Source organism: Conger conger, chromosome 15 (assembly GCF_963514075.1).
Source record: "Conger conger chromosome 15, fConCon1.1, whole genome shotgun sequence".
Lineage (NCBI taxonomy): Eukaryota > Metazoa > Chordata > Actinopteri > Anguilliformes > Congridae > Conger > Conger conger.
This window is the reverse complement of record NC_083774.1, coordinates 9,949,972-9,975,844: the sequence shown is the minus strand read 5'-3', so window position 1 is coordinate 9,975,844 and position 25,873 is coordinate 9,949,972. Positions and strand designations below refer to the sequence as shown.

General features: G+C 49.1%; 1 protein-coding gene across 10 annotated transcripts in view; it reads left to right on the top strand.

Annotated features, from left to right (window-relative positions):
- LOC133111819 (chromodomain-helicase-DNA-binding protein 9-like) overlaps positions 1-25,873 on the top strand; it is a 77,654-nt gene that overhangs the window by 7,919 nt on the left and 43,862 nt on the right. For 7 of the 10 annotated variants that reach the window (XM_061222421.1, XM_061222423.1, XM_061222426.1 and 4 more), the window contains exon 3: positions 17,543-17,922. In XM_061222421.1, the coding sequence (XP_061078405.1) occupies positions 17,543-17,922 (380 nt within the window). Of the gene's footprint in view, positions 1-72; positions 106-3,030; positions 3,105-14,763; positions 14,879-17,542; positions 17,923-25,873 lie in introns of those variants that run through there. The other 3 variants (XM_061222429.1, XM_061222428.1, XM_061222427.1) reach the window with 3 other exon arrangements.

Genomic DNA, 25,873 nt, shown 5'->3' with positions numbered 1-25,873 from the left:
GCGAAAACAAAAACCGGCAGACCCTGGGACCTACCAGATCCGGGAATGAAGATCACCGATTCCCCCAAATCGCCAAAGAAGAGCAGGGCCACTTCAGGACATTTGGTCAGTGCTGCCTGTCGCACGAACAAAGCAAAGGCCCATTTGTCATTATTAAAATGAGCCATTGAAAAGAGCTGGTCATTCATCTTTCCCACACACTGCCTGTGTGTGGACACATTGGCCATCTGCTTCATTGTCAGAGCTGGGCAGCGATGCTCACCGGCTGACTGTACCCAGCCATGGCTGGGTGTGCTGGGAGCTGGCACAACTCAACCGCTCACTTGTTGTCATCACCAAAGTCTTTGCTTGTTCTGGCCAATGGCAGTTTAAATGGAGGAAAATGTTGTCGCTATTGTGATGTTGACAGAAGAGGAGACAGGGCTGAAGTTATGGCCAGTGAACAGTTTATTGGACTTGTACTTACATAGGTTCACGGATAAAATATGTAAACGTAAATTTTTTGTTTTTGTTTGGGAATTGGGCCCAGTGAGTGGTTTTTTTTTGCTTGCTTTGAGACATGCCTAGCTCAAGACAAGATGGAGCGGTTGCAACCAAAATATTGACACCGTATTGACAAATGCATTGTTTCTTTATGCTTTTTGCTTGGACTAAATTCTGGAAAGTTACTTGGCCTGTATTCTGTTCAGTATTTGTGCTGTCCTTTGCGAATAGCTGGCTAGCCTGCTTGTGCTTGGTCTGCAGACCACCCAGTGCGATAGTAGCTTTCAGAATTGCGGATGTATTAGCCTATTGGCCCTCACCCAAGGCAGCTATCATAGCTTTTTGTCCAGGTGCGGCCTGCACCTTCAGGTAGGACTCCACTGGGAGTGCAGCCTCTCGGCTCGTATTCCCAGACGTGTTGGCTGTGTTTGCAGCTAGGTTCTGAGCTAGTTTGCATGGGAATATATTGTGTGTGCATATTTTTGGGAACCCATTAGTGTTACAGTTAATAGTGTGTGAAATGTTAAAACCTCGATTGCCAAAATCTACTATTTCTAAACTGTTCGGTGTGATGTCCTGTAGTCGGTTTTCAGATCTCGTCCCATTCAAAACATTTACACTCCCTGTGCTGTGTGTGAACCCGACCCTTTTAAATTGGTGTCATTAAGAGGTAATGGAGCTCATTTTAATGTCCATTGTGCCTAATATATTTTACAAAAGAAGACGCTACTCTGTGATTATTATGCACACAATATGGGTCCTATCCTGTACTATACTGTCTGTACCGTGTCCACATCCACATATGTTTTATTTGTGTTAGTTCAAGTGCGAGAGTGTGGGCTCACGGTAGTAGGAAGCTCACAATCAGAACAGCCGGAAACGTGCTCAGCCCTCTGGATGCCAGTCTAACTGCCTTGCACCGGCCCGTCTTGTTTGATTGTTGATATAATGGCCGTAGCGTGTGCTCTTCCCGGCGCGGTACGTCAGGATGCGTGTCTTGACGGTGTGCGGTCTGGGCAGGTGTAACTGAGACACGCCAGGGACACGCAGTAGCCTCTCCGGGGGGGCCGTGCGGCGTGTTGTGAAATGGTGGTTGGCAGCGTGCATCACAGAGCACTCGCAAGCTAGCCTGCAACCTCCCACATAAACCAGGAGCGCTGCATCTCTGGGGTGGAGCTTGGCATTCCTAATAATGGAATAAAAATGCAGATGCAATTGGGGTGGGGAGAAAAGAAAAAAAAAAAAAAATCCTTCAATTTAATTTTAATGGGTGAAGCGGTGCATGGCTTTATTTATTTGTTAGTTTAATGGCTGGTTTGAAAGGGAAGGTCCCGGCCGTTAGCTGGGCTTTGTAACAGGCTGGATTTCTCAACACTGCAGAGAGGCAGCAGGAGGCCTCTGCTTTAGTAACTGTGGCTCTGGGGGAAGTGGGGCAGGGTCTGCTGTGTGTAGACAGTGATGTAATGAGCTGCTTGGCAGCCTAATAATAGCATTTAATAATGTGCTCCTATGCATGGTTGTAGCTTAGCCACAGCCCTGAGAAGTAAATATAAGATGTTTAAAAAATTGTGATTCAATAAGTTGATATATTACAAAAGTGCTGCACACACCATTATGGTTGAAGGGTGCCGTGCATGAACGGAAAGTCTGTGTGTCTGTGTGTCTGTTTTGTTCCTGTGCAGGAACAGAAAGGGTTTGTGTGTGTGTGTTTTGTTCCCGTGCAGGAACAGAAAGGGTTTGTGTGTGTGTGTTTTGTTCCCGTGCAGGAACAGAAAGGGTTTGTGTGTGTGTGTGTTTTGTTCCCGTGCAGGAACAGAAAGGGTTTGTGTGTGTGTTTTGTTCCCGTGCAGGAACAGAAAGGGTTTGTGTGTGTATGTGGGTGTGTGTTTCATTCCCGTGCAGGAACAGAAAGGGTTTGTGTGTGTGTGTGTTTCGTTCCCGTGCAGAAACAGAAAGGGTATGTGTGTGTGTGTTTCATTCCCGTGCAGGAACAGAAAGGGTTTGTGTGTGTGTGTTTCGTTCCCGTGCAGAAACAGAAAGGGTTTGTGTGTGTGTGTTTTGTTCCCGTGCTGGAACGGAAAGGGTTTGTGTGCGTGTGTGTTTTTGTGGTTGTGTGTTTGTGTGGTTGTGTGTTTCTGTGCAGAGTGGTTATAACCGGGTGATTCCCCACCCCCCTGAGTGTGGAGTGGGAGTGCGGGAGCTGTGAGAAGATGGCTGGGAGCCACGACCCGATCGCTGGCTTTGTCACTTCCTGACATGGCTGAAAAAAAGGCTTTATATAACTGAGCCAGGGCGGAACTGCAGCCAGACCTGAAACCCTACACCGCGCCTCTCACACTGCTGGGAGCCTTCCCCCCCTCCGCCCGCCTCCGATTGGCTGCCTCCAGCTCCCTCTCCCAGCGCTCAGCCCGTCTGTCTGTGCGTCGCGAGGGGGGGGAGCGGGGGGGCGGGGGGGTCAGAGGTGAACAGGAAGCAGACTCTATAAAACGGGCGGGCGATCATGGCATTGGGAGGGAGCGGGGGGGAGAGGGGGGGGGGGGCGGAATAGAGGAAGTGGGAAGTTGTTCTTGGATTTAGACTGTGGAGAGCATGTGGAATCCCCCGCCAGCTCAAACGGCACAGTAGGTCCGGCGAATAACCCCGTCTGCTTTCTCTCCCGCTCGTCTGCGGCTGTGTGCAGGTAGATTAGCGTGCGCGGTTGTGCGGGTAGCTGCTCCCGGCCTGTGCGGGCGCCGTCGGTCCGCGCGCGGGACGCCGTTTCCGTGCCGATGGAATGCTGGGCTCGTGGGTGGTGACGCAACAGCAGGCGCAGAAATGCCGCCTTTTAACCTCTCCCTGGCAGAACAGAGCCCCGCAGCCGGCTAGCAAAGTGCCCTGGCTTTCCCGTAGGAGGCAGGGAGAGACCGGCACTCCTTGTGCTGATAGATCAAAGTGGCAGGTGTTTATTGTGCTGTGTATTTCTTTACTGCTTTAAGACCGTATTAAATGCTTCTTCCTTGCTTGGCGAGTGAGGTTCTGCTTTATTTTATTTAAAGCCACGCTGCTGTCACGGTGGTGTCTCCGTTTACCCCCATGGCGACAGCAGCTGAGGTTGTGAGTTATTGGCCGTCGATGAGTTAAGAGATTGTAGCACGAACAGGTTTCACGGGTAGCGGGTAGATACAGAATGGCGGTTGGATCTCTGACAGTCGCAGGTACGTTTTTAAAACTCTGCTTCACAGCGTTTTTCAATATTAGATGAGGGCAAGGTCGGCTAATTGCTCTAAAGAACGCGGCGGGGGTAAAGTACAGTCCTGCATTTGTTTCGGCACGTCAGGAATTAAATTCCAGTCTGGGACGCGGCGGATCATGTGAAATGGGAGAGAGACGCGTCTTCACTGTGTCTTCACTTAAGCGAGCCAGCATTACCCTTTATTACTGTCCTTTTCACATTTTATGAGAACACTATGTGCAGATCTACACATAACGGCTTAAAATAAAAGCTTTGAGTATTGTTTATTGCTCCTACGGCAAATAGAAACTACCATGTCTTGAAGGCATACGCTTTTGTGGAATTCTTTTTGGTTTAGATTAATCTGGTGTTTACAAACTATTTTATTGTATTATTTTCCTTGTTACTGTAACAGTTCTAAGTGTACATTTGATTTGAAACAAATGGATGCCATGGTTTCAAAACAATGGCACAAAGGTGAACAGTCAGAAATACCAAACGGCCCAGTGGCTGGTCACTTCACTGTTGTCACCCAGTCAAAGGCGTTGCCAAGTAACCATGGCAAACAAGTAACTGCACTACCATGATCAAATTCATTGTTTATTTTAAAGGAATAGTCAACAAACAGATTATTGGGCTAGTCCCTATCTAGTCACCCAGAGTACAAGACATGACCACTATCAGTCTATCAGCGTGCGTCATCACGGGTTATATGGAAAAATGTAACCTTAAACTGAAAAAATGGATTACGTTGGCACAGTCTTTCCACTGTGTCATGCTGTTCTGTTAGTAGGTATGGCCTACCTAGTTAGGTCACTTGGAGCTGAAATATTGGATGGTTTAATGGTTTACTGGGACTGCAATACAATACCTAAATCTACCTTGCAATCTTGGCTGTTGACTTCATGCCCTTAGCAGGTAAGCATGCGGTCTATAGCAGGATAGAAGTGCTGTGTATGTGTAGTTTTTGAAACCGAAGCCATCCTCTGGGAGACTGGGCGTTCTTTGCATTGTGAGCAGTCAGGTTTAAAGTGGGGAAATTCCTATTAGGAATACCATCCAGCCTCATCGAAACAATCTGGAAATAAATGCAAATCTCAGTTTGAGACCCTGTTATCGCTTGGTATTTGCATGAGTTGTTAAAATCTATCATACAAACCTAATTGGCGGCATGTGTGCGGGTGCCCTGTCTCGTTCCTTATCTGGAATAATAAAAAGGTTTTGAAGTGTTTTTCATGCTGCTCTTCCTTTGAACAGATGAACGATGCCTTCGCCGTCATTTCATCCAAGCGCAATATGAGTTACTGCCCGGCTGCAGCACTCCCCTGCGACTCATCTCTGCAATCCCACAATGCTTAGCTGTTCTCCCTCTCCTCCAGAACCCCCCCCCCCCCCCACAGGTACCGGTCTCCTGGCAGAGTGGAGTGTAAATTAGCGCGGGGGAAGAAGATAGAAAATCGATGTGCGTAGGGCCCTCGAGCGTCTCCACTTGCCTGGAGCCTTGCTGTGCTCCTCCCAGCCTCTCTAAAGAGGAGTGTTAATAATACAGGAGTGGGTGGAAGTGGGCTCCCCGCTGGAACCCGGGGGCCTAGTGCTGGTGCGCTCCTCCTGGGCCCCCCCTCCCCCCCCACGGTCCTCCTGAGCCCTCCCACACCCTGTCCCGTCCCGTAGAGCTCACAGTAAGCGGGTTCCGTCCCTTCTCCGCTCCCGCGCTGCCACCGGCCCCGACAGGCCGGAGAATGACGGCCCGGCGCTGGGCTGAATCAAACCGGCCGTCAGGCTGACAGGCAGATGGGCTCGGGCGTGATGGTGACTGATAGCAGGGCCGTCCTTCACATAGAGCCTCGCTTGCGCTCTTGTGAGCCAGCTCCTTAATGTGGTCTCCTAAATCTGTCTGATTTACGGACGCCGGGAGAACACACCTCCCCGCTACTCCGGCGGACGAGATCTTTACACTCTGATTTAGAAGATGGACAGCCGGGAGGCAGAAAAGGCGAGAAAAAAAAGTTTGTTCTCGAGCTTTCGTCTGCCCGTTCCCAAAGAGTACCAGGCAAGGCCATGACTACCATCCAGGACAGCAAGGTCATGTACTCGGTATATTTTCCATGTCCATTTTCCTCAGCCTATATTTAATTTGATTCTTTATTGTGAACATCCGTCGCTATTAATTTAGCTGGGGAATGAATGGCCTTTAATATTCTCTAATTTAAGCCTGATGTAGAGGCATATGTTCAGCATCAACACTCTGAAATGCAACCTCAATTAAATGACAAAATGAAAAGGGAAAAGAGCCTACCCCAGTCGAGTCTCTTGACCTGGGTATGTTTTGAGTCCCGCTCTTGTGCTGGTCCCCCCTGCCGTTCCCTTCTGTAATGGGCTGAAGAACCTGCTGTAATGAGGCCACCCTGTATCGGCTCACCCTGTACCCGAAGCCCTGGTGTTCCTCACACACCACAGGCACTCACGGACCCGCTCCTGGGGTCCAGTCCTGGGGAGGACAGTCACTGTCATACCCTTCAGCGAGGCACAGGGTTTGAAGTCCATTTCCGGCTGTATAAATGTGTCCTCTGTAAGATGGATACCTGTATGGTGACCTGCCGTGCAAGGCAATGGGTGCTTTTCCTGAATGGCTGGGCGATGGATGCTTTTCCTGTATGGCTAGGCGATAGGTGCTTTTCCTGTATGGCTAGGCGATGGGTGCTTTTCCTGTATGGCTAGGCGATGGGTGCTTTTCCTGTATGGCTAGGCGATGGGTGCTTTTCCTGTATGGCTAGCTGCCGTGCAAGGCGGTAGGTGCTTTTCCCCTCTCTTGACTGTGCAGACAGATACTACAGGGTCCGATAATGCTCAGATCATTGTCCCCTTTGACACCAATCTTCTGCTCATGAGGCATTTGACTAGTCAGTGGTACGGGTCCTGCATCATATTTGCATCATATAAGTATTGTAATCATCGCACCATCATTCCAGTGTGATTGCAGTTGATTTTATTAGACACATCCGGCTGACTCGGCATGCTGTATTTAGAATGAGTTGGTTTTCTCCTTTATTGGCCATTTTTTTCCACCGGACTGAGCTCGTGTATGATTCAGCTGGGACTGTAGGCTTTTTGTTTGGTGCTGTTCTTTTGAAATGAGCTGGAGTGGGCCGGGCTGATTCGCCTTTTTCAGTTTTCATATGAATACCGCCGAACGTACACTGCGTTTCCGACCATTTTCGACTGGAACGGGCTCGTTGTGGGAATTGGGTTTTCAGAGGGACTATTTTTGAAAAGGTGAAGCTCTTTTTGAGCCGACTGGGCCCAGGTGCTGTGGCCGGGGCCTTTTGATTTTGGAATTTCAATCAGTGTGTCCGTCATCGTCTCTTACTTGTCATCTCTCCCTGCTGCTGACCGCAGCCTGACCCCAGTCTGCCTCTGTGTGCAGACCAATAACGGCCCTAATATGTCTCCAACACGCCGACCCTGCTGGTACTGTATGTCGGGAACGTCTGTCCCTGTAACCCCATCAGCAGTGTCGATAGCGTAAGATGCCTCGTCTAATTAAATAAGGAAATTAATTGGATTACAAAAGGAAGCAAGTCATGTTCAGGGCCGATGGAATAATCTGTAATCTGACATGGCTAATGATATTTTTAAGTGACTAACATAACCAATACTAACAGCTACATTTATAAAGATAATTAACATTTTTTGGACTATAAACCCTGTTGCTGTAAATATTAATTGGCTCATTAGATCTTTTTGGTGTGTGGATGTGCATGTATATGTATGTTTTTGTAGTAGATGAAAAATGTGCACTCACCGAGCATTATTAGGAACATTTTTACTTTATTACACCTTATTATTCAGCCAATTGTGTAGCAGCAGTGCAATGCATACAATCATGTAGATGCAGGTCAGGAGCTTCAGTTTATGTTCACATTAACCATCAGAATGGAGGAAAAAATGTGATCTCAGTAACTTTGACCATGGAATGATTGTTGGTGGCAGACAGGGTGGTTTTGAGTATCTCAGAAACTGCTGATCTCCTGGGACTTTTACGCACACTAGTCTCTAGAGTTTGCAAAGAATGGTGCAAAAAACTAAAAGAAAATCCTGCAGACAGAAATGCCTTGTTAATGAGAGAGGAGAGAGGCCAGACTGGTCAAGGCTGACAGGAAAGTGACAGTAACGCAAATAACCATTCATTACAACAGTGGTATGCAGAAAAGCATCTCTGAACACACAACGCATTCTAACTCTTAAGTGGATAGGCTACAGCAGTAGAAGTAAAAAAAAATCGAATAAAAAAAAAAAATCAATAAATACCGAATAAAGTGCTTGGTGAGTGTATATAACTCGAATGTCATATTCCGCATATTCCATTCTGTGTGCCACTTCTGCCACTGATGTGGCTTCGAACTAACACTTGAAGGGACATTACATTTGCCTAGTTTAGGTTTTTTTTTTTTTTTTTTTTGGTCTTAGTTTATTTTTCTTGCCACTTTTCTTAGCCTTTCCTGATGGGTGGAGCGAGGAGTAGATAGAGTAAGAAAAATAAATAAAAATATTGGTGTGGAACAGAGCCCTGGTGAGGCCCTGTTGCTCTCTGTAATGGGTCCAGTTCACATCACTGCAGATCAAGCCCTGTTTCATTCATCAGCCGTGTATCTCTGGCGCCATTGTAACTGCTAATTGGCTGCGATGTCCAAGCCTAATTAGTGGGTTTAATCTCTCCCCCCTGGCTGAGTAGAGCAGCCTGCATTTCATTAGCAGGGACTCTGGTTTAGCATTGGGGAAGATGAGTGCTAAAGGGCACTGCTTTGTTAACATTAGGGTATCTTTGATTTTAATCCGCATTTTTTCTTTATTTTTTGGGGGAAAATTGCAAATGAGCAATGCTAGCTGCCAGGCCCACAGCACCCCAGCTAGTATAGCACAGCACAGTAGAATATGTACACACGTGGGCATAAATCAGGAACTGTTTATCACCCTGTTTACTGCAGGAAAGCTGGCCCTCGTTTGAAGGGAGGCAGGTCACACTGAGAACAGCAACCTTTAGGCGCCTGGGGAGCCACTTCTGCAGCGGGAGGCCTGTGAACTCTGACCTTTCTAAGCCTCCTCTGCCGTGGTGGGGTGAGCCCTGTTGTTTCAGTCATGGACTCCTGCTCATGGGTAGCTAACCGTGCAGCTGAGACCTGAGGCTGCTGAAGTTCAGGGTTTAGGGCACAGCCAGAACTCATGGTGAACACATACGTTAGCTACCCACCGCCTTTATTAAACCATGTCATAACACAGGACAGTTCCAGTACATTGAGTGTCTGTTATATACTATATACTCTCCGAACGGATAGATATTTTTCCGTTGCTAAGAAGTGAAAATAAATTAAAGGGGCTTATTGGATTCAGGATGTCAACATTTCAATGGGACTTCACTCACTGCAATCCGGTTTTAATCCGATAACGGTAAATTAATAACAATAGCTTCAGCTTTATTTTGAGCCAGATACATCCAAGGTTGCGTTTTGGTCTGAGTAAGGAAATGAATGCGGGACTTCTTTCCCTTTTTTGCGTGTGTTTGTGTACCGACGAGGAGCGCTCTTCCTATTTTCGATGCGGTGTGAAGCATTTGTTTAATCTCCTGGAAGGCTTGACGTGTTGGAGGCATTGAAGCAAAGACGGTCACGTGGGAATTCCACATACATCTGATGTGCCGTGCTGTATGTGATATAATTAAAATTCCACATTCATGTGGACAATAAATACATGAAACAGCTGTCGGTGGGCCCAGCTGGGCCTCAGACTGAAATTCCACTCAGAAGTAACCGTGCAAGAATGCACCATTCAAAATGGCTCCCTACAGTGAGCAAGGACTACAGCTTTTATACGGAGGACTACATTTTCAGCGCACGTTTTCAAGGGGCGCACAGTGGCGTAAATATAGTGTTGAGATGGCAGAATAATGGATGACTAAGTGGGTAATAAAATGCTCAGTTTAAATATAGCCTATACCGTAAACATGGTGAAGGTTTAGCATGTTTTAAACCTCACAAACTGGTTGTGCACTGTACTCTGTGTTGTAGGCGGATGCCCATACATTCTCGAGCGTTAGCTGTGATCTCTCTCCGGAGCCACGGTTTGGGCACTCCCATTCGTCTGGGAATGACTCAGATTCCACACGTGTTTTTCCTCCCGTGCTCTGTCGGTGTTATTGCATGTTTCTTAAACCTTATTTAAAAATTGGCCAGTTTTTGTATTCAAATAGCTACATTTACAATGAATGGGAAAATGGTAATGGCACATGAGAGGGAGTGTGCGATATCTGAGCTATGAATGATAAATGTTGCGGTGAAGAAAACCAATTCTGCGCTGTCGGGAATTTTGATAAAAATGTTGAGGTTTACTTTATAATTGTGTGTGCTTATAGGGATTTTATCAGTGCCTTGAACTTTTGGGTGATATGGAAGGATTAAATTTCGTTCAATCCGTGATCATGCTTACTCTCACCGTTCCTCAGAATTCAATCTTAATTTATCCCTGGGTAATCGCTGCGTATTACTGTTGTACCTGCTAATTTGCTTCTCTAAATGGTTGTAAGTATAACTCTACATGGCATCTGAATGTCTGCACACACATGAAGGTAAACACTGCTTGGGGCGTGATTACAGGTCTTTTGAATGATGGCTACCCCTTCATCTCAGGAGCAGTCTCTGAATGCCACTGGTCTCCCATGAGTCAGACAGTGTAACCCGGGCAGGCACCTGGTCCGGCACCCATACCTGCTCTACCTGACGGGAAAGGTGCGGAATGTCGATCGGCAGGTTAAATCAGCTGAGGCTGGAGGTCAGAAATAGAACATTGGCGACGCATTTTTGGTCAGAGTTCAAGACATGCACAGATATTTTTGGCAGAGTATTGCGTCTGTGCAACCTGCGGCTCGAGCTAGCATATTGTGAAGTGTTACGCTGGAATGGGGCTTGGTTTCTCTTCTCTGTCGTGAGTGGGGGAGGGTGTGTTTTGGTGGCGTGGGTGAGTGGGAGTGGACCGTTGAATGACCTCCGAGGCTCTGTGGCGACATCTGAAGCACAGTTTTTTTTTCCATCTCTCCGGCTCTCTGCATTTCAGTCAAATCTCACATCTGTCTGCCGTGGCAGAAATGAAATGTATATATTAATGCTGGATATGAGCCCATCCGTCTTTGGTGGGCTGTAATAATGAATAGCTGTGAACGCACCACCTGCGCCTCTGTTCAGGCTACAGAGGGGAAGCAGCAGCAGAAGACGGCGCATTTGCATTTTAACCGCTGGGTTGCCAAGGAGCTGCAGTATGAAAATCCCTGCACCATGTGACCAGTCAAACGTGTGTGCGTTCCCCCCCACTCCCTACCCCCACCCGCATATTGACTTTCAGGTATCAACTCTCGGATGATATAAGCAGCAGTGTGTGCCTGTGTGCGTGTTTGTGTGTGCGTGTGCATGCCTGTGTGTGTGTGTGCGTGCGTGCGGGCATGCCTGTGTGTCCTGTGTTTGTGTGAGTCCGTACCTGTTATGTTGGTCGATATCTGCTTTGTTTTTAAAGCCCTGGCTCAGTGAGTAAGAAATTGGGTTCTCTCATGCAAAGCAGAGATAGACTTCAATGTCGCCCGCATAAAGAAAAGGACAAAGTGCTTTACATAGGTAACAGAATGGACTCTGCCCATTTTAGAATAGTTTGCAATTCTGTGCGTGATGTTGATGTGCTGTCGTGTTGCTCAACACCTAAATAAATATCCAGGCTGTTATGAACCGTCTCGCTTTGATCCTTCCATTTTGTTTCCCCTCTAGTTTTTCACGGGAGAACGGAGCAGAGGGAGAGCATGAATTTATTTTTTTATTTATTTTATTTTGTTGTTTGCTCTGGGAGCTGGGTATTCTTCATGCTTTTTCGTGCTGGCCAGTCACTTTCAAAACAGTTCAAACTCCAAGGCCTGGCTGGGGGAGCAGTTAAAGGCACACACCGACCGGCCTCAGCCCGGGCTCCCTGTCACGCCCGAGGGCTGCAGCACACCGCGGGTCTGTCCCGTCTGGAAGTGCAGAGCCGGGGATTATGGGAAGGATTCAGCCCTTTCAGCTGAGTGACGGAGTATAGGCCAGCCTTCAGAGCTGTCTCCGGTTTCCCGGCACCTAAAGATCCCAGCCGTCCTCGTCTGTAATGGGTTATGCCGTTGTATCAGGAGTAATCACTGTTCACTGACAGTACCAGTCTGGTATGGCCTGAGTGCTCTCAGAGCAGAAACTGTGCTTAAACGCATGTCAGCCCTTAGGTAGGAACACAGTCATGTCAGCCCTTAGGTAGGAACACAGTCATGTCAGCCCTTAGGTAGGAACACAGTCATGTCAGCCCTTAGGTAGGAACACAGTCATGTCAGCCCTTAGGTAGGAACACAGTCATGTCAGGCCCTTAGGTAGGAATAATTAAAATGAGTTACAACTTATTTATTTTTATTTTTTTAGCAGCCGGACTAAATCCGCTCACATGGGAAAATGTATTGTGTGTGTCTGCATTGGAAGCAGCAGGAGAGTTTGGTGTAGATGGTTATAGTATCAGCACTGTGACTTTGTAGATGGGTTTGGTATCAGCACTTTGAGTTTGGTGCAGATTGGTATTACATTAACATTAATGGCATTTGGCAGACGCTCTTATCCAGAGCGACATACAGTTGATTAGACTAAGCAGGAGACAATCCTCCCCTGGGGCAATGCAGGTTAAGGGCCTTGCTCAAGGGCCCAACGGCTGTGCAGATCTTATTGTGGCTACACCGGGGATCGAACCACCGACCTTGCGGGTCCCAGTCATGTACCTTAACGACTACACTACAGGCTGCCCTTAGTAGTGTCAGTAGTGTGAGTTTGGTGTAGATGGGTATAGAATCAGGAGTGTGAGTTTGGTGTAGATGAGTATAGAATCAGGAGTGTGTGTTTGGTGTAGATGGGTATAGAATCAGGAGTGTGTGTTTGGTGTAGATGGGTATAGAATCAGCAGTGTGCGTTTGGTGTAGATGGGTATAGAATCAGCAGTGTGAGTTTGCTGTAGATGGGTATAGAATCAGCAGTGTGAGTTTGGTGTAGATGGGTATAGAATCAGGAGTGTGAGTTTGGTGTAGATGGGTATAGAATCAGCAGTGTGAGTTTGGTGTAGATGGGTATAGAATCAGCAGTGTGAGTTTGCTGTAGATGGGTATAGAATCAGCAGTCTGAGTTTGCTGTAGATGGGTATAGAATCAGCAGTCTGAGTTTGCTGTAGATGGGTATAGAATCAGCAGTGTGTGTTTGGTGTAGATGGGTATAGTATCAGCAGTGTGAGTGGTGTAGATGGGTATAGAATCAGCAGTGTGAGTTTGCTGTAGATGGGTATAGAATCAGCAGTCTGAGTTTGGTGTAGATGGGTATAGAATCAGCAGTGTGTGTTTGGTGTAGATGGGTATAGTATCAGCAGTGTGAGTTTGGTGTAGATGGGTATAGTATCAGCAGTGTGAGTTTGGTGTAGATGGGTATAGTATCAGCAGTGTGAGTTTGGTGTAGATGGGTATAGAATCAGCAGTGTGCAGGGGCGGGTGGATGTGAGGGTGAGTGTCAGTGTGATGTGTGCAGAAGGGTGTGGGTGTGGGGTAAGGCACGGACACAGGGGTGTGGGAGCATACGGTCCACATTAGCGATGTGGTAATTATCACGTCTCACACAGCCTCCCTGGAGAGGCCCGGCTAGACCCTCCACAACACATCCCATAAATCACCTTCACTCACCGGTGCCCTGCTGTACGGGAATCTGCAGCCGCAAGGCTCTCCTTTAACGCCATCACACTCTGCAGACATTACCTACTACGCCCATCCGTACGAACAGCCCTAATATTTCACTATCCCGCCACATCTGTCTGAGCGCGTGCGTTACCATGGGCTGCCCAGCACTGTGTGGCCAGCACTGTCCTGCTCTGATTGGCTCAGGGCCCCGTTTCACCTGCTTGTGGCTAAATCAGACCTCCACTTCAGTGTGTGGTCCAGGAATAAAGGCTAGGCTGAAGGCGCAGATTGAAACGGCATGATGGCTCTGTGCCTGTGTTGTGCTCCTGTGCGTGAGTTCCGGATTGAAGGAGGTGCTCGGAGTGGAGGAGCCTCCCCCCCGTGGAGGCTCCAGGAGGCCCACTGGGTCTCTGAGCCCTGTCCCGTAGCCATGAGCAACACACCGGGCCAGGAGGATCTTTCTCCAGCCTGGCCACCGTGCCGGTCTCTGCCCATAGACCCTTAGACCCGTTTCTGTGGAGCTGCAGCTTTAGCACCTGAGTGAAGCTGATATCCATAACGGTTTTCATGTGTTTTTAAGTGGGAATAGGATTTTCACTGTACATTTAAGAGAATTACTCTGTGTGTGTGTGTGTGTGTGTGTGTGTGTGTGTGTGTGTGTGTACTTTACACACAGAAGTACAGTTTGAATGTACAGCAGTGCATGCATACGCACACGTAAATGGAAGTCCAGCGCTTTTGGAGTTAAATCGCAAAACCTAATTTAATAATAACTGCTAGCACCATCTGCTGGCGTGCACCGCCTCAAAAAAAATGTGAGTGAAAGAGTGAGCGAGAGAGGGAGAGGGGGAGAGAGAGAGAGAAACGAGTCCGGATTTTAACGACATCTCTAATATTCACGCTGATGCATTTTGCTGCTTTGTGCTTTCATTTTCGCCCGCTCTGTGGGTGGCTGGAGCTTGCCGCGCCGCGCTCAGCCAGGGAGAGGGGAGGGGAGAGGGGCAAGAGGAGGAGGAAAAAGTGGGGAGAAGTGAGTGAGGCGGCAGCACAAAAGGGCTTTGTGTGCGGAGGAGCCTACCTTCGCCTGGGATGCGAGCGCGGAGGGCGAGCGGGAGCAGCACAGAGCGGCCAGCGCAGACCCAGCCGAGAGGCGCAGGAATGAGCCTCGCTCCCCGCACTCCCAGCCTCCGCCAGCCCGCAGCCCGCTGAGCGCCCGCAGGAGGACCGGGAGGAGGAAGAGGCGCCAGCGATAACCCAGCAGGGGGGGGGCGGGAGGGGGGGGGTGGGGGGGGACCGCTGGAAGGAGAGACGGAGGGACTGAGGGAGAGAGAGAAATCCCGGCGAAAAGGGCAAGGCTTTTGTTAGGCTGCCGGGGGAAGGGAGGAAAAAGAAAAAAAAACATGTCTTCAGTGAAGAGGCCAAGAGGAAGGGTAAGTGAGACACGCGGACAGCCCGGAGCGAGGGAGGGAGGGAGAGAGGGAGGAGAGAGAGGGGGGGGGAGGGAGGAGAGAGGGAGGAGGGGGAGACCGGAATGGAAAAGCCCTCTGCTACTGGCGCACGTTGCGGCTGCTGCTTCGCCATCTTGTTGCTGCCGTCTCTCTCCCTTTTCACCGGACGGTACCGTGGCATGCTTTTCTCCTCTGCCTTTCTCCCTCTCTTTCCCTCCCTCTTCCCTCTTTCTGTCGGACGCTCGCTCCTCTCGCACACTCACCCCCCCCCCCCCCCCCACCTCTCTCTCTCACTCTCTCCCTCCCTCGCACACCCCTTCCTATGCAGCAGTGGGTGTGTTTGTGTTTTCAGGGTCTCACATGTGCTGGAAACATTAGTCACCTCGCGGTCCGGTAGAGCGGGCGGGGGGGGGGGGGGGGGGAGTGGCTCGCACTGAGCGCGCTCAGACCTTCAGCTGTAGTCTCAGACCTGGTTATGACTGCAGCACTCTCTGCCTTTCACATCAGATATTTATAGAGCTATCACAGAACTGCAGTGTGTTCCAGCCTCCTCCGTTCCTCTTTCCCCTTCTCCGGCTTGTTTCTGTTGTTAATAAGTCTGAGCAGAAGTAATGAGCCCATCCCGGCACTGTGCTAGAGTGGCGTTCATTAATAGCCGTGGCTATTAAAGCTAGCGCACGTGTGAGAACTGTTCCGTCGTCCATCTTTAACGTCCAAACGGGTTATTTATTCCATCCCCGCCCCAACCCCCAACACGCTTTTGTTTCCGTGGTTCTAGTTAATTCTCTTTATTTAGCACACAGGCTAGCAACTGGCGTGGTCATATATTCACAAAGCGCTGCGATTGGGGGGGGGGAATTAGCTCCAGGCAGTATGTCAGGGTGTAGCGGTTAGTGCCACAGTGCAGCCTCAGGAGTGCATGTTTTCACGTGGCTGTTTAAATGGGTTTTTCATACTTTTTCCTCCTGTGTCATCCATTTTGTTTCCTTTCTTTAGCGCTGTGTGTTCTGTGTTATTGATGGGAACTCTGTTGTTGTTGTTGCTGCAGTACCCTGTGGCTGAGAGGAGAGACGCATGTTGGGCAGATTTAGAGGCTTAGGATTGAAGTGTATGGCCCCCCTGTGTGTGTGTGTGTGTGTTTTAGTTTTTTGTACATCTGTAATTGCATACGTGTGTTTGTGTGTGTGTGTGTGTGTTTTTGTCTGCTGTGTGTGTGTGTGTGTGTGTGTGTGTGTGTGTCTGCACTTGCGTGTGTGCAGTGTGTGTAAAAAGCGGTGGATGTCAGTAAATGGGCAGTCAGCTGGGGTGGTTGGTGCGGCTGCTCTTTATTTTTAGTGCTGCTGAAGTATCACACTTATCGTGTACACTTGCCTCCTCTCAGCACGACTGTCACTACGGCTAATACAGCTGTGAAAGAGGTGTGTGTGTGTGTGTGTGTGTGTGTGTGTGTGTGTGTGCGTGCGCTTGTACGTGTGTGTGTGTGTGTGTGTGTGTGTGTGTGTGTGTGTGCGTGCGCTTGTACGTGTGTGTGTGTGTGTGTGTGTGTGTGTGCGTGCGCTTGTACGTGTGTGTGTGTGTGTGTGTGTGTGTGTGCGTGCGCTTGTACGTGTGTGTGTGTGTGCGTGTGCGTGTGTGTGAGACATGTTTTATAGTGAAAGAGATGTAATCGACCTGCTAACCCTGGAGGGGTGCATTGGTATTGCATACATGTAAGGACATGGGTCCACTAAATTTAATGGAAGTATACTTCATGAGATTTATAGAATATAAATGCGGTACACACTTGGAGGCCATTAGGACTGACAGAAGAAAACGTGAGTTATCTTGCGTTCCACGGCTATAAAGAAATGTTTGGATAGAATAGTGTGCCTCTAAGTGAATATGAATGTAGAAATATTCCAACGTTAGGATGCCTTACAAGCCACGCAGACACATGATTGCACAAATCTGTTGAGACAGGAATGCTGTACATGAAATGGTTGACCTTGCCTTACTTTATACTGAGTGCAGATCTTGGCTCTCGTACCCAGCTTAAGTATATTTTTAAGTTGCTTGATTTATGGGCTGGGCTTGAGTTTCAGCTCCAGCGCTGACTCAGCGTATGTGTAAAATGTTAAATAGGAGAAGACAGAAGAGATAATTGTCTTGTGTACGTTCATTCATTGCGGTTTCTCTGCCGGTTTAGTTAATTATGTTTTCTTCATAACGGAGAAGTGAAACTGCAGCATGAATGTGCGAGGCTCGTTTTCTCAGCTGAAAGTGCCTGCTGTGTGTGGCGGGCTGGGCAGATTGCTTTGTCGGTTAGTTGATTGGACCATTCTTTTCTGGCTCTTTTCTTAGCCGTTACTGTGCCGGGAACACAGGTGACTTTCGGAAGTAACGCAGTCGAAAACCGAAATCAGAATTCAAATACTGAAACTGCGTAGAGATGTGCCTTTTGTCGATTACTTTAAAAGGGACGGCTGAGTAAATCTAGAGAGTTTCCGACTGGTGTTGTATGAATGAATTGTAATCGTGCTTTGGACACACACACACACACACACACACACACACACACACACACACGCACGCGCACACACACACACACACACACACGCACATTAATTGAGTGATATCGTACTGATCGTTTCCTCTCCCCTCCCTCAGCCCTGTAAGAACACTAATGGTTCCAGTAACCACCCGCGGGTCCTGAGCCCTACCATGAAGAGCAGCTCGTCTTCCTCGTCGTCGTCGTCGTCCTCCTCCTCCTCCTCCTCTTCCTCGGAGAAGAGGCTGCAGAGGATGCAGGCGATGGAGGCGCTGCCCGAGGACAAGCAGCTGAAGGCCAATCGGATCATCTCCGAGGCCGTCGCCAAGGCGCGGCAGCGCGGCGAGAAGAACATCCCGCGCGTCATGAGCCCCGAGAGCTTCCCCAGCTCCGCCCAGCGCCGCGGCCGCCACGGCAACAAGGCCCGGCCCAAGGGCAAGGGCTCCAAGAAGGCCCGCATCGTCACCTCCAAGCAGGCCAAGCAGAAGCCCAAGATCGGGTAAGAACTACAACTCCCAGCGGCTGCAGTAAATGCGTTAATGCATGCGGATGGAAAAATATATGCGATGGTCTCATTGCAGTTCATATTTTTAGTTAGTAATTTCGTACTTAAAGTGCTGAACTCACAGTGGCTCAGTGGGGTATGCCCTGCCAAGGGATAATTTTCTCCCGTTTGCTTTGTCCCTTGGATTTAACTGCCCATTAAAATACCCCCTACACCTGCGACTGTAATTGCCCTGATCCAGCTCTGAGCGGAGTGCCCTGCAGACTCGTGCGTAGGGTGCATATGCAGAACGGAAAGCTATCGGCCATGATCTGTGGCTGTTAAACTGGCCCCCTGGACGGGGCTGGCTGGCCTCCGTCCCGTCTGTGATGCTGTGAGTGTTCAGGGGCTCTCAGGGCTGATCGTTCCTCAGTAGCTGCTGATAACGGCGCGCGGGGCCGCAGGGGTCTGTGGGCCCCGGGCTTTTCCAGAGATCAGGGCCCGTCGATCCGGTCCGCCCGCGCTCAGGTCAGAGTCTTTGAGTTCGGAGCCTTTGTTGACCTGCTGACGCATCGTTGGAACTTCCTCTCGACAGAGGAATGTAGGGAATACCCCTGATAATGCGAGCCAGGCTCCTTCTCTGTCAGTAAGAGCTGAGTCACTTTCCCAGAAACCTGGGAAGGCTGGACCGAACAGTAGTCTTTCTGTAAACAAGGCGGGTTTCAGCCTAAGAATACGCATTTTCAGCTGCTGCAGCGGCACCATTGCAGGGCCTTTCTGGAGCGCCAGGGAAGGGACGCGAGGTGTCATCCGTCTCTATAGTGACGCCCCGCCTCCAGGGTTTGGCTCCTCCCCCCTGCTCGTCTGTCAGAGAGTGAGTGGCCTCTCTGACCTCAGAGTGCAGGGCAGGAGGCCTCTCTTATCTCGCGGCGAGCTGCTCGTCAGGGTGTTGGGAGTGTCTAGAAGCACGCCCAGCCGTGCTGAAGATCTATCTGCTGCTGCAGGCCTGGGGGTGGGGGCTTCTGATCTCCCAGCAGAAAGCTCACAGCGGCTGCTGTCGCTTTCTCCCTTGCGTTTGCTGTATTGATTGACCTCTGTGGAATGTGGTGTCAGCCTTGGTCTCGTGCACAAGCGGCACGGACACGGCGCTGGCCAATCAGCTGGGTGCTGTCAGCTCGTGACCTCACGGGATGCAGCCCTGCTCCTGAGCGTGAACACCGAATGGGACAGAATTCCCATCATTCCTGGCATTCAGTGCAGATATGCACAGATTATATGTTCTGCACCCGTGTATCTGAACATGATTTTTATGAGGGTAAATGTAACCAGCGACTATTCAGGTACAGTTATGGTAATGTAGCACATTATTATTACCTTTGTACTAGCTTATCTGAATGGCCCTGATGACTTTGCTTCTGTTTAAAGGACTTTGTTCACTTGCTAGCCATGCTAACCACCCCAGCCCCACTCGGGGTTGGTAGTGTGTGTTTCAGGTGCTAGCTACGCTAACCACCCAAGCCTTGCTCAGGGTAAGCAGTGTTTGTTTCAGGTGCTAGCCATGCTAACCACCCCAGCCCCGTTCAGGGTTAGCAGTATGTGTTTCAGGTGCTGGCCGTGCTAACCACCCCAGCCCCACTCAGGGTTAGCCGTGTCAGCGCTCAGCAGCCGTCTCTCAGTAACGCTAGCAGGGTGTGATGTCAGCACCCTGGCTGAGGCAGGGCTGGTGTCCCTGCAGACAGCTGTGTCAGGGTACGAGAGGATCGCTGTACCGCCGTGACCCCGGAGAGAGGGTCTGTGTGTGGGCCTGGCTCCCCGCTCAGCTCAGCAGAACAGCGATGGTCTGAACAGCTACAGTGAGCACAGAGCAGTCACTCCTCCACCGTCAGACTGCTGTAAAACCAGAATCTCAGAAACCACAGTTTATCTGTCGCAAAAATCTTATCATAATATACGTTGTATTCATGTCGGTCGATAACAGTGGATATATAAATATCTTCCATCTTCTCATTTCTGTGAACAACTGTGACACAAAAAAAAAGTTTGGCCAGAGAGCTGGTATCTTTTTAAAAATTATTTTATTCCATCATTGGGGGCCCTGCCTCCCTCAGGGAAGTGGCATGTTGTTTAATGTCCTGTCCCCCGATCCCCTGCCCTGTCACTGTATGGGGAAGCCTCTTCAGTCCTTCCTTTACCATGGAGCTGATTGACAGCATGTCTTCAGTAAATTTTCATGGCATTTTCATTATTTTCATATTTCTGTTAACTGCTGACATTTAATCGATTGACCGATTTAAAAAAAAATCTATTTGCAGAACTCCCGTAATAGGCTGTACAATCATGCTGCCATAGGCTGGACTACAGCCAAAACAACAAAAGTCAGTATAAGCAAATTAATTAGTATTACTCTCCTACAGCATTATTTCCGGAAAAAAATGTTTTAATTAATTTATGGTTGCACAAAAGATAGCATGTCTATTGTAGTATATCCCCGGTAATATTTCTAAACCCCAAATATTTTGAAGGCATGACACTGACAAGGGATGATTGCGTCGAAATGGCAACTCTAAACATCAATTCCAAGATATTAACTGTAACTACCTGAAGAATGGCATGGAACAACAAAGGCTAGCTGTAGAATAAGTTGACAGCTAATACAAGATGGCTGCCCGTTTTACAATTCATTAGGTACTCAACTCCCAGCCACAGTCCGTAATTGCAAAAAACCTATCCAGTTGTTTGGGCTTGAAAGCTGGCAATACCACTTGTCGAACTGAACTTGTGAACACAAGTGTCGTTTCTCATTGTCATTTCTCTTAAAACCCATCTCATGCTGTTTTTTGTTTAATTTCTTTTTAAAGGTAATAAAAAAACAACTGATGTCTAATCTAAGATGAGCAATTAACATGAAAGTAACGTTACAGACACCAGGAAAGTCGGATTTTATCTTTCCAACTTTATCTTCGCTGTAGTCTGTTCCTTCTCAACCTGCAATCATATACATTTATGCTGGTGTTGTCTTTGTGTCATTTGTGACATTTTGTACAGCCACACTAAAGATATTTTGGTGGTGAACTGGTAACCACTCAGTCATCTGTTTTTGAACTGGCCGTGTGTGTTGACGGCTACCTCTCTCAAAAGTGCTGTAACATTCCGATCCAGCGAAGAGGTTCAGAAGTTCACATTTTGACCCCTCCGTGACGCAGTGCGTTTCCACCGTGCCTGAGGACAAACATCGGTACGGACTGTTCGCCCTGCCTGTCGTAACAGCGTGGAGATGCAGTGGAGCTTCTCTTATCACACTGCACTGGATCACCGCTGACAATGTTCGATTAAAAGGTGGAAAAGGTTTTTTTTGGGGGGTTTTTTATTAAAGGCTTAAGAACAGCAGTGGCCGCGGGAGTTGCAGGTGTGTGTGGTGTAACGGCCTTTGGTAGGAGACGGGCGAGCAGTTCGGGAGCGCCTCTCGGAGGCCTTGGAGGAGGCGCGGTGGCGCACCTCCCTGGGCGGTGTGGTGCACTCCCACCGCAGCACGTAGCCCGCGGAGGGGGGGAGAGGCTAATGAGGGCTCTGTGTGATGGCGGCGTACCGCATCAGAGCGGAGAGGCGCTGTGCCTCTGCCCCACATAGCCCAGCCCGTGCGGGTACACGGCACAGCCGACGCCGCCTCGCTTTTATTCACCACAGGTGAACGTGCGGCTCTAGCCGACCCTGCTCTGCCCTGCCCTGCCCTGTGCTGCAAGGGGCTCTACCGTCAGGGGTCAGTACTCAGAACGAAAAGCGCAAAGCCAGTGACCTGAGCAATGAGCCGCACTCCCCTGCCTTTCTCATCCCTACCCGACGCTCTCCAACCTCCTGTCCTGGGCTCTGCTGGGTTCAGCTGCACACCCTACAGCTCGCTCTCCCACCAAGGCTGCCTTTATCTCGCTAGCTTCTGAAATATACCGTTTAATAAAGCCAGGCACTCTGAGATACCCCATTACCGAATTAAGTGTTCTTTATATCCGCGATGGGCACCTGTATCGGCCCCATAGTGCTCAGTGCGGTTACGCTACCTGTAGTGTTAAAAAGGGAGAGCGTCTGGCTTCGGTCAGCGCTGCGCTCAGCGTGAAAGCAGTCGGCGTTTCTTCCGCGGCTTTCAGCAGGCCCCGCCACTTCCTGCGCCTCCTCAGACGCGTCTCTGCGTGTGATTCATGTCGACTTTTATGATGTGCGGCAGTGCTGTGTATGCTAATTTCACTCATCAGCGTGTGCGAACGCTCCTCTCGCGGAGCGGACCTGCTGTGAACACTCTTCCCCACCCCCCCACAGCACCACACAGGAGGGCCTGCCGCCCCCAACACCTGAAACGGATTTTAACATTGCGGGAGTGGGAGTATTTATTTTATTTTTTTCCTCATCAAACACACATAGGCGCTTTATTCTTACACTCGTAGTCAGTCAGTGTTGAATATAATTGGAGCGTTCAGAGAGCCGTAATTTGAAAACGGAGTTAATTGAGGAATCAAATGAAGCACCATTGCTCTGTAAATGCTTGGTTTTTTTTTGGGAGGCTTGTTGTAAGGGAGGGAGGCAGGTCGACACCCCAGGAGCCGTCCCTCTAGGGAAAGGGACATTTGTCCTTCTCAGACGCACAGAAGCTTTGCTCTTCTTTACACTTGCACGTAGTGAGATGATGAACGCTTTTATCCGTCGTGATTTGCATCCAAAGAGCCACCGTATTTAGAAAATTAAATTAATCGAGGAATAAAATTGCGCAGCGATGCTGCGTAAATGCATGTGGCATTTCTTGGGGGGGGGGGGGGGGGGGGGCAGGTTTTGGGGTGCCCTGGCCCCGCCCCCCACAGGGATCACCGTGCCGTTTCCCCCCCTCCCCCTGGATACACCCCCACAGTAGCAGTTTATCCCCCGCTCCGCCCCCCCGCCCTGTCGCACGCTCTCGTCTGAGTGACGCCTCGCCTCGTTCGCGGGTCTCTGGAGCCTCCTCACGTTTCCGCGGCGATAGAGCGGTGCAGACGGCCGAGGGGGACTCCTGGGAAAAGAAGATTCCGGCACATCGGCACATCCTGCCCGATGTCCTTGGGAAGTGGAGCAAGTTATTCCGGGAAGCCTGAACAAGCCCCGGCCTTCCTCCCTGCCCTGGCTCGGGTTGGTAACGGGATGTTCAGGTACCGCTTCTGCTGCTGTGGGTGGTCTCTGTGAAGCCACGCCCCCTCTGAGTTTGTTCATTAAGAGCCTGCTAATGAGAACAGTTTTAAGACTCAACTGTGGCACTGACAGAACTGTTTAGTACCTATGTTTAATCTCTGAACAGGATCTGTAAAGAAGTCGATATCGTAGTCTCACCATTGCTTAAATGGAGTCTTTGCTGAGCCTATTGCAACATCCTGTTGCAAACCCCAGTTCTGGTTCAGGTTTTTGGAGGAATTTTGATACGTTCTGTTATTGTTAAATCCTCAGTGGTGGTTCTGGTGAAAGGGAGAAAGGGAGGTTAGAATTGGAACAACATTGAGAAACGCCGCTGCTATGGTGCAATCAATCAAAGCAACATTGCAGCATTAATTCAAGTGCCTCGGTGATGAAGAGTTTGCAGTACATTTGAGTGGATTTACTGATGACGCAATCGCACGGCCTCTGCGGTGTTATATTTGTACAGCTAGCTGAAGTGTGAAAGATAGATATTACAAACGGCTGTTACTGGAGGGCTTCTTTTGGGACAAAAGTTCTTTACACCACAGCAAGAGCAGGAGACATTTGCTCTGGATAGTGCCTATAGAAAGCTGATGACACTAGAACTGAAAATTTGAGTTCTTCGTGCTCAGTTTAGTATCATCTGTGGCTGAGCCGAAAACAGGAAGTGATGCAACTGCCATGGCCCACATGGCTACTTTCATTCATGGGCACATTGCCTGGAAACCCTAGGTCACATGTCCAAGGGGAAGAGATTGCTCTGATCTTATGTGAAAGAGGAAGAGCAGAGTGACATTGATGGGTGCAAGTGGCGGTCACTTATGTGGGTTAAGGCCCTGTCCAAGGCCCTTTAGTGCAGGGGTCCAAACTGCAGGCCGTTGTTCATTTTGGTAGCTGTGGCAATTGGGGATATTAATGTACGTGACCGCTGCCGTATCTTCCTGCTTCTCTTAATGAGCGTTGTGATGTGTAAATTCCCAGAATGCACTTTGACCGGAGGACTTGTGTGTGAATGCGTGCGAGTCTGTGTGCGACGGTCTGTTTGTCTTTGGTTCCAACTTTCACACACCCACATGCAGAGTTCTCTCTCCCGCTCTGCCTCACACGCAAACATGAACACACGCAAGCAGAGAAAAACAGGAGAAGGCCTCAGGAGGTTTTCTATTGTGTTTGTGGTTGTTTGATCAGTGGATGTGCTGTTCCGATACTGTACTTCCCCTCTTTAACAGTTCTGGACCTGCCTTTCAGTTTTCATGAAACTGCTAAACCACAGATTTCTGCAGAGGAGAACTGCTGATTTGTGTATGACTTGGCAAAATGGGGTGTGAACACAGTGGATGGATGAGATCTTTTTATAAAATCTTGTCGTCCGTTAAAGGATCCTTTGTGTAATGTGAGCTCTCTCGCAGTTGAAAGGGAGAAAGCGTTAAGGTTGATGTATTGTTCTCAGCTTTTCTGGCCTGGTGCTACAGCGCTGTTCGTGGGTTCAGCTCGTTGCTCGTTTGGTTCTGTCTGTAGCCTGTGACACACGCACTGGTTCCACAGAAGGCACTTGTTGCCATGGATATGCAGTGGCATGCAGTGGTTTGTGGGTCATTGGGAGCTGAATGGGGTTGTGAACAGGAGGTGTGTAGGGCCTGGATGGGAGCCAGGGGGCCAGCCTGCCTGCCTGCCTGCCTGCCTCCTCCTCTCTAGAGCTAATACCACAGGGACACATCCTGAGGGAGGGGGCATTCGTCTTATTCACACGCATATCAACATGCCCTTGCACACTCACACTCACGCACAAAGACACACACACACACACACACACACACATACAAACACAAAACAGACACACACACGCACAAAGACACACACACACACACACACACACACACATATACAAACAAACACAATACAGACACAAACACACACACACGCACAAAGACACGCACAAAGACACACATACAAACACAAAACAGACACACACACGCACAAAGACACATACAAACACAAACGGAAACACGCACAAACACACACACACACACACATGCACACATACACATTCAAACACAAAACAGACACACACACACACGCACACACACACATTTGTGCAGACAGCTCCTCAATCAGACACCAGCACTCGTTCTGAGGAAGTGGCTGATGTGCCAGTAGCCTGTGAGGGGATGTTCTCACACCCAGCATTATTCCTCTTTAGAAATCATAGCAGGTAAACATGCTTACAGTGACGTCTTGCAGCGCATGCATTCATGCCTATTTGACTATTCTGGGATTACACAATTGTTCCTGGACTTCAGGCAGCTGTAATATTTTCAAAGAGAGCAGCAGAAAGAAAGGGAGATAAAGGCGTTAAGTAGACAATAACCGTTAAAATCAGTCTTCTCCCTCCCTGTGTCGATCCTGCTGAATCGAGTAAATGAAAAAAAATGTTTTCTACTGGTGTAGTGGGCAAGGAGGCAACACTCCGGCACTGCAGAGAGAGAGAGAGATACATACACACATGGGGTGTGAGCCCTCCAGGAACTCCAGTGGCCATTTCCTCTGGCCCCTACTTTCACCATAGCAACATGTGCTATGACTCATGGGTACTGTAGTATTTGAAAGAAAAATCCAACAAATCAACTTTTTCCCAAACAAAGTAGAAACTTTTTGTAATGAAGAGCCCTTACCTCAATCAATCATTATATTTCATAATCCAGGAGCCTCCCGGGATTCTCTCTTTGCGTAATATTGTGATTATTGCTTCAAATTCCACTATCTGGAGGATCCCCACCCA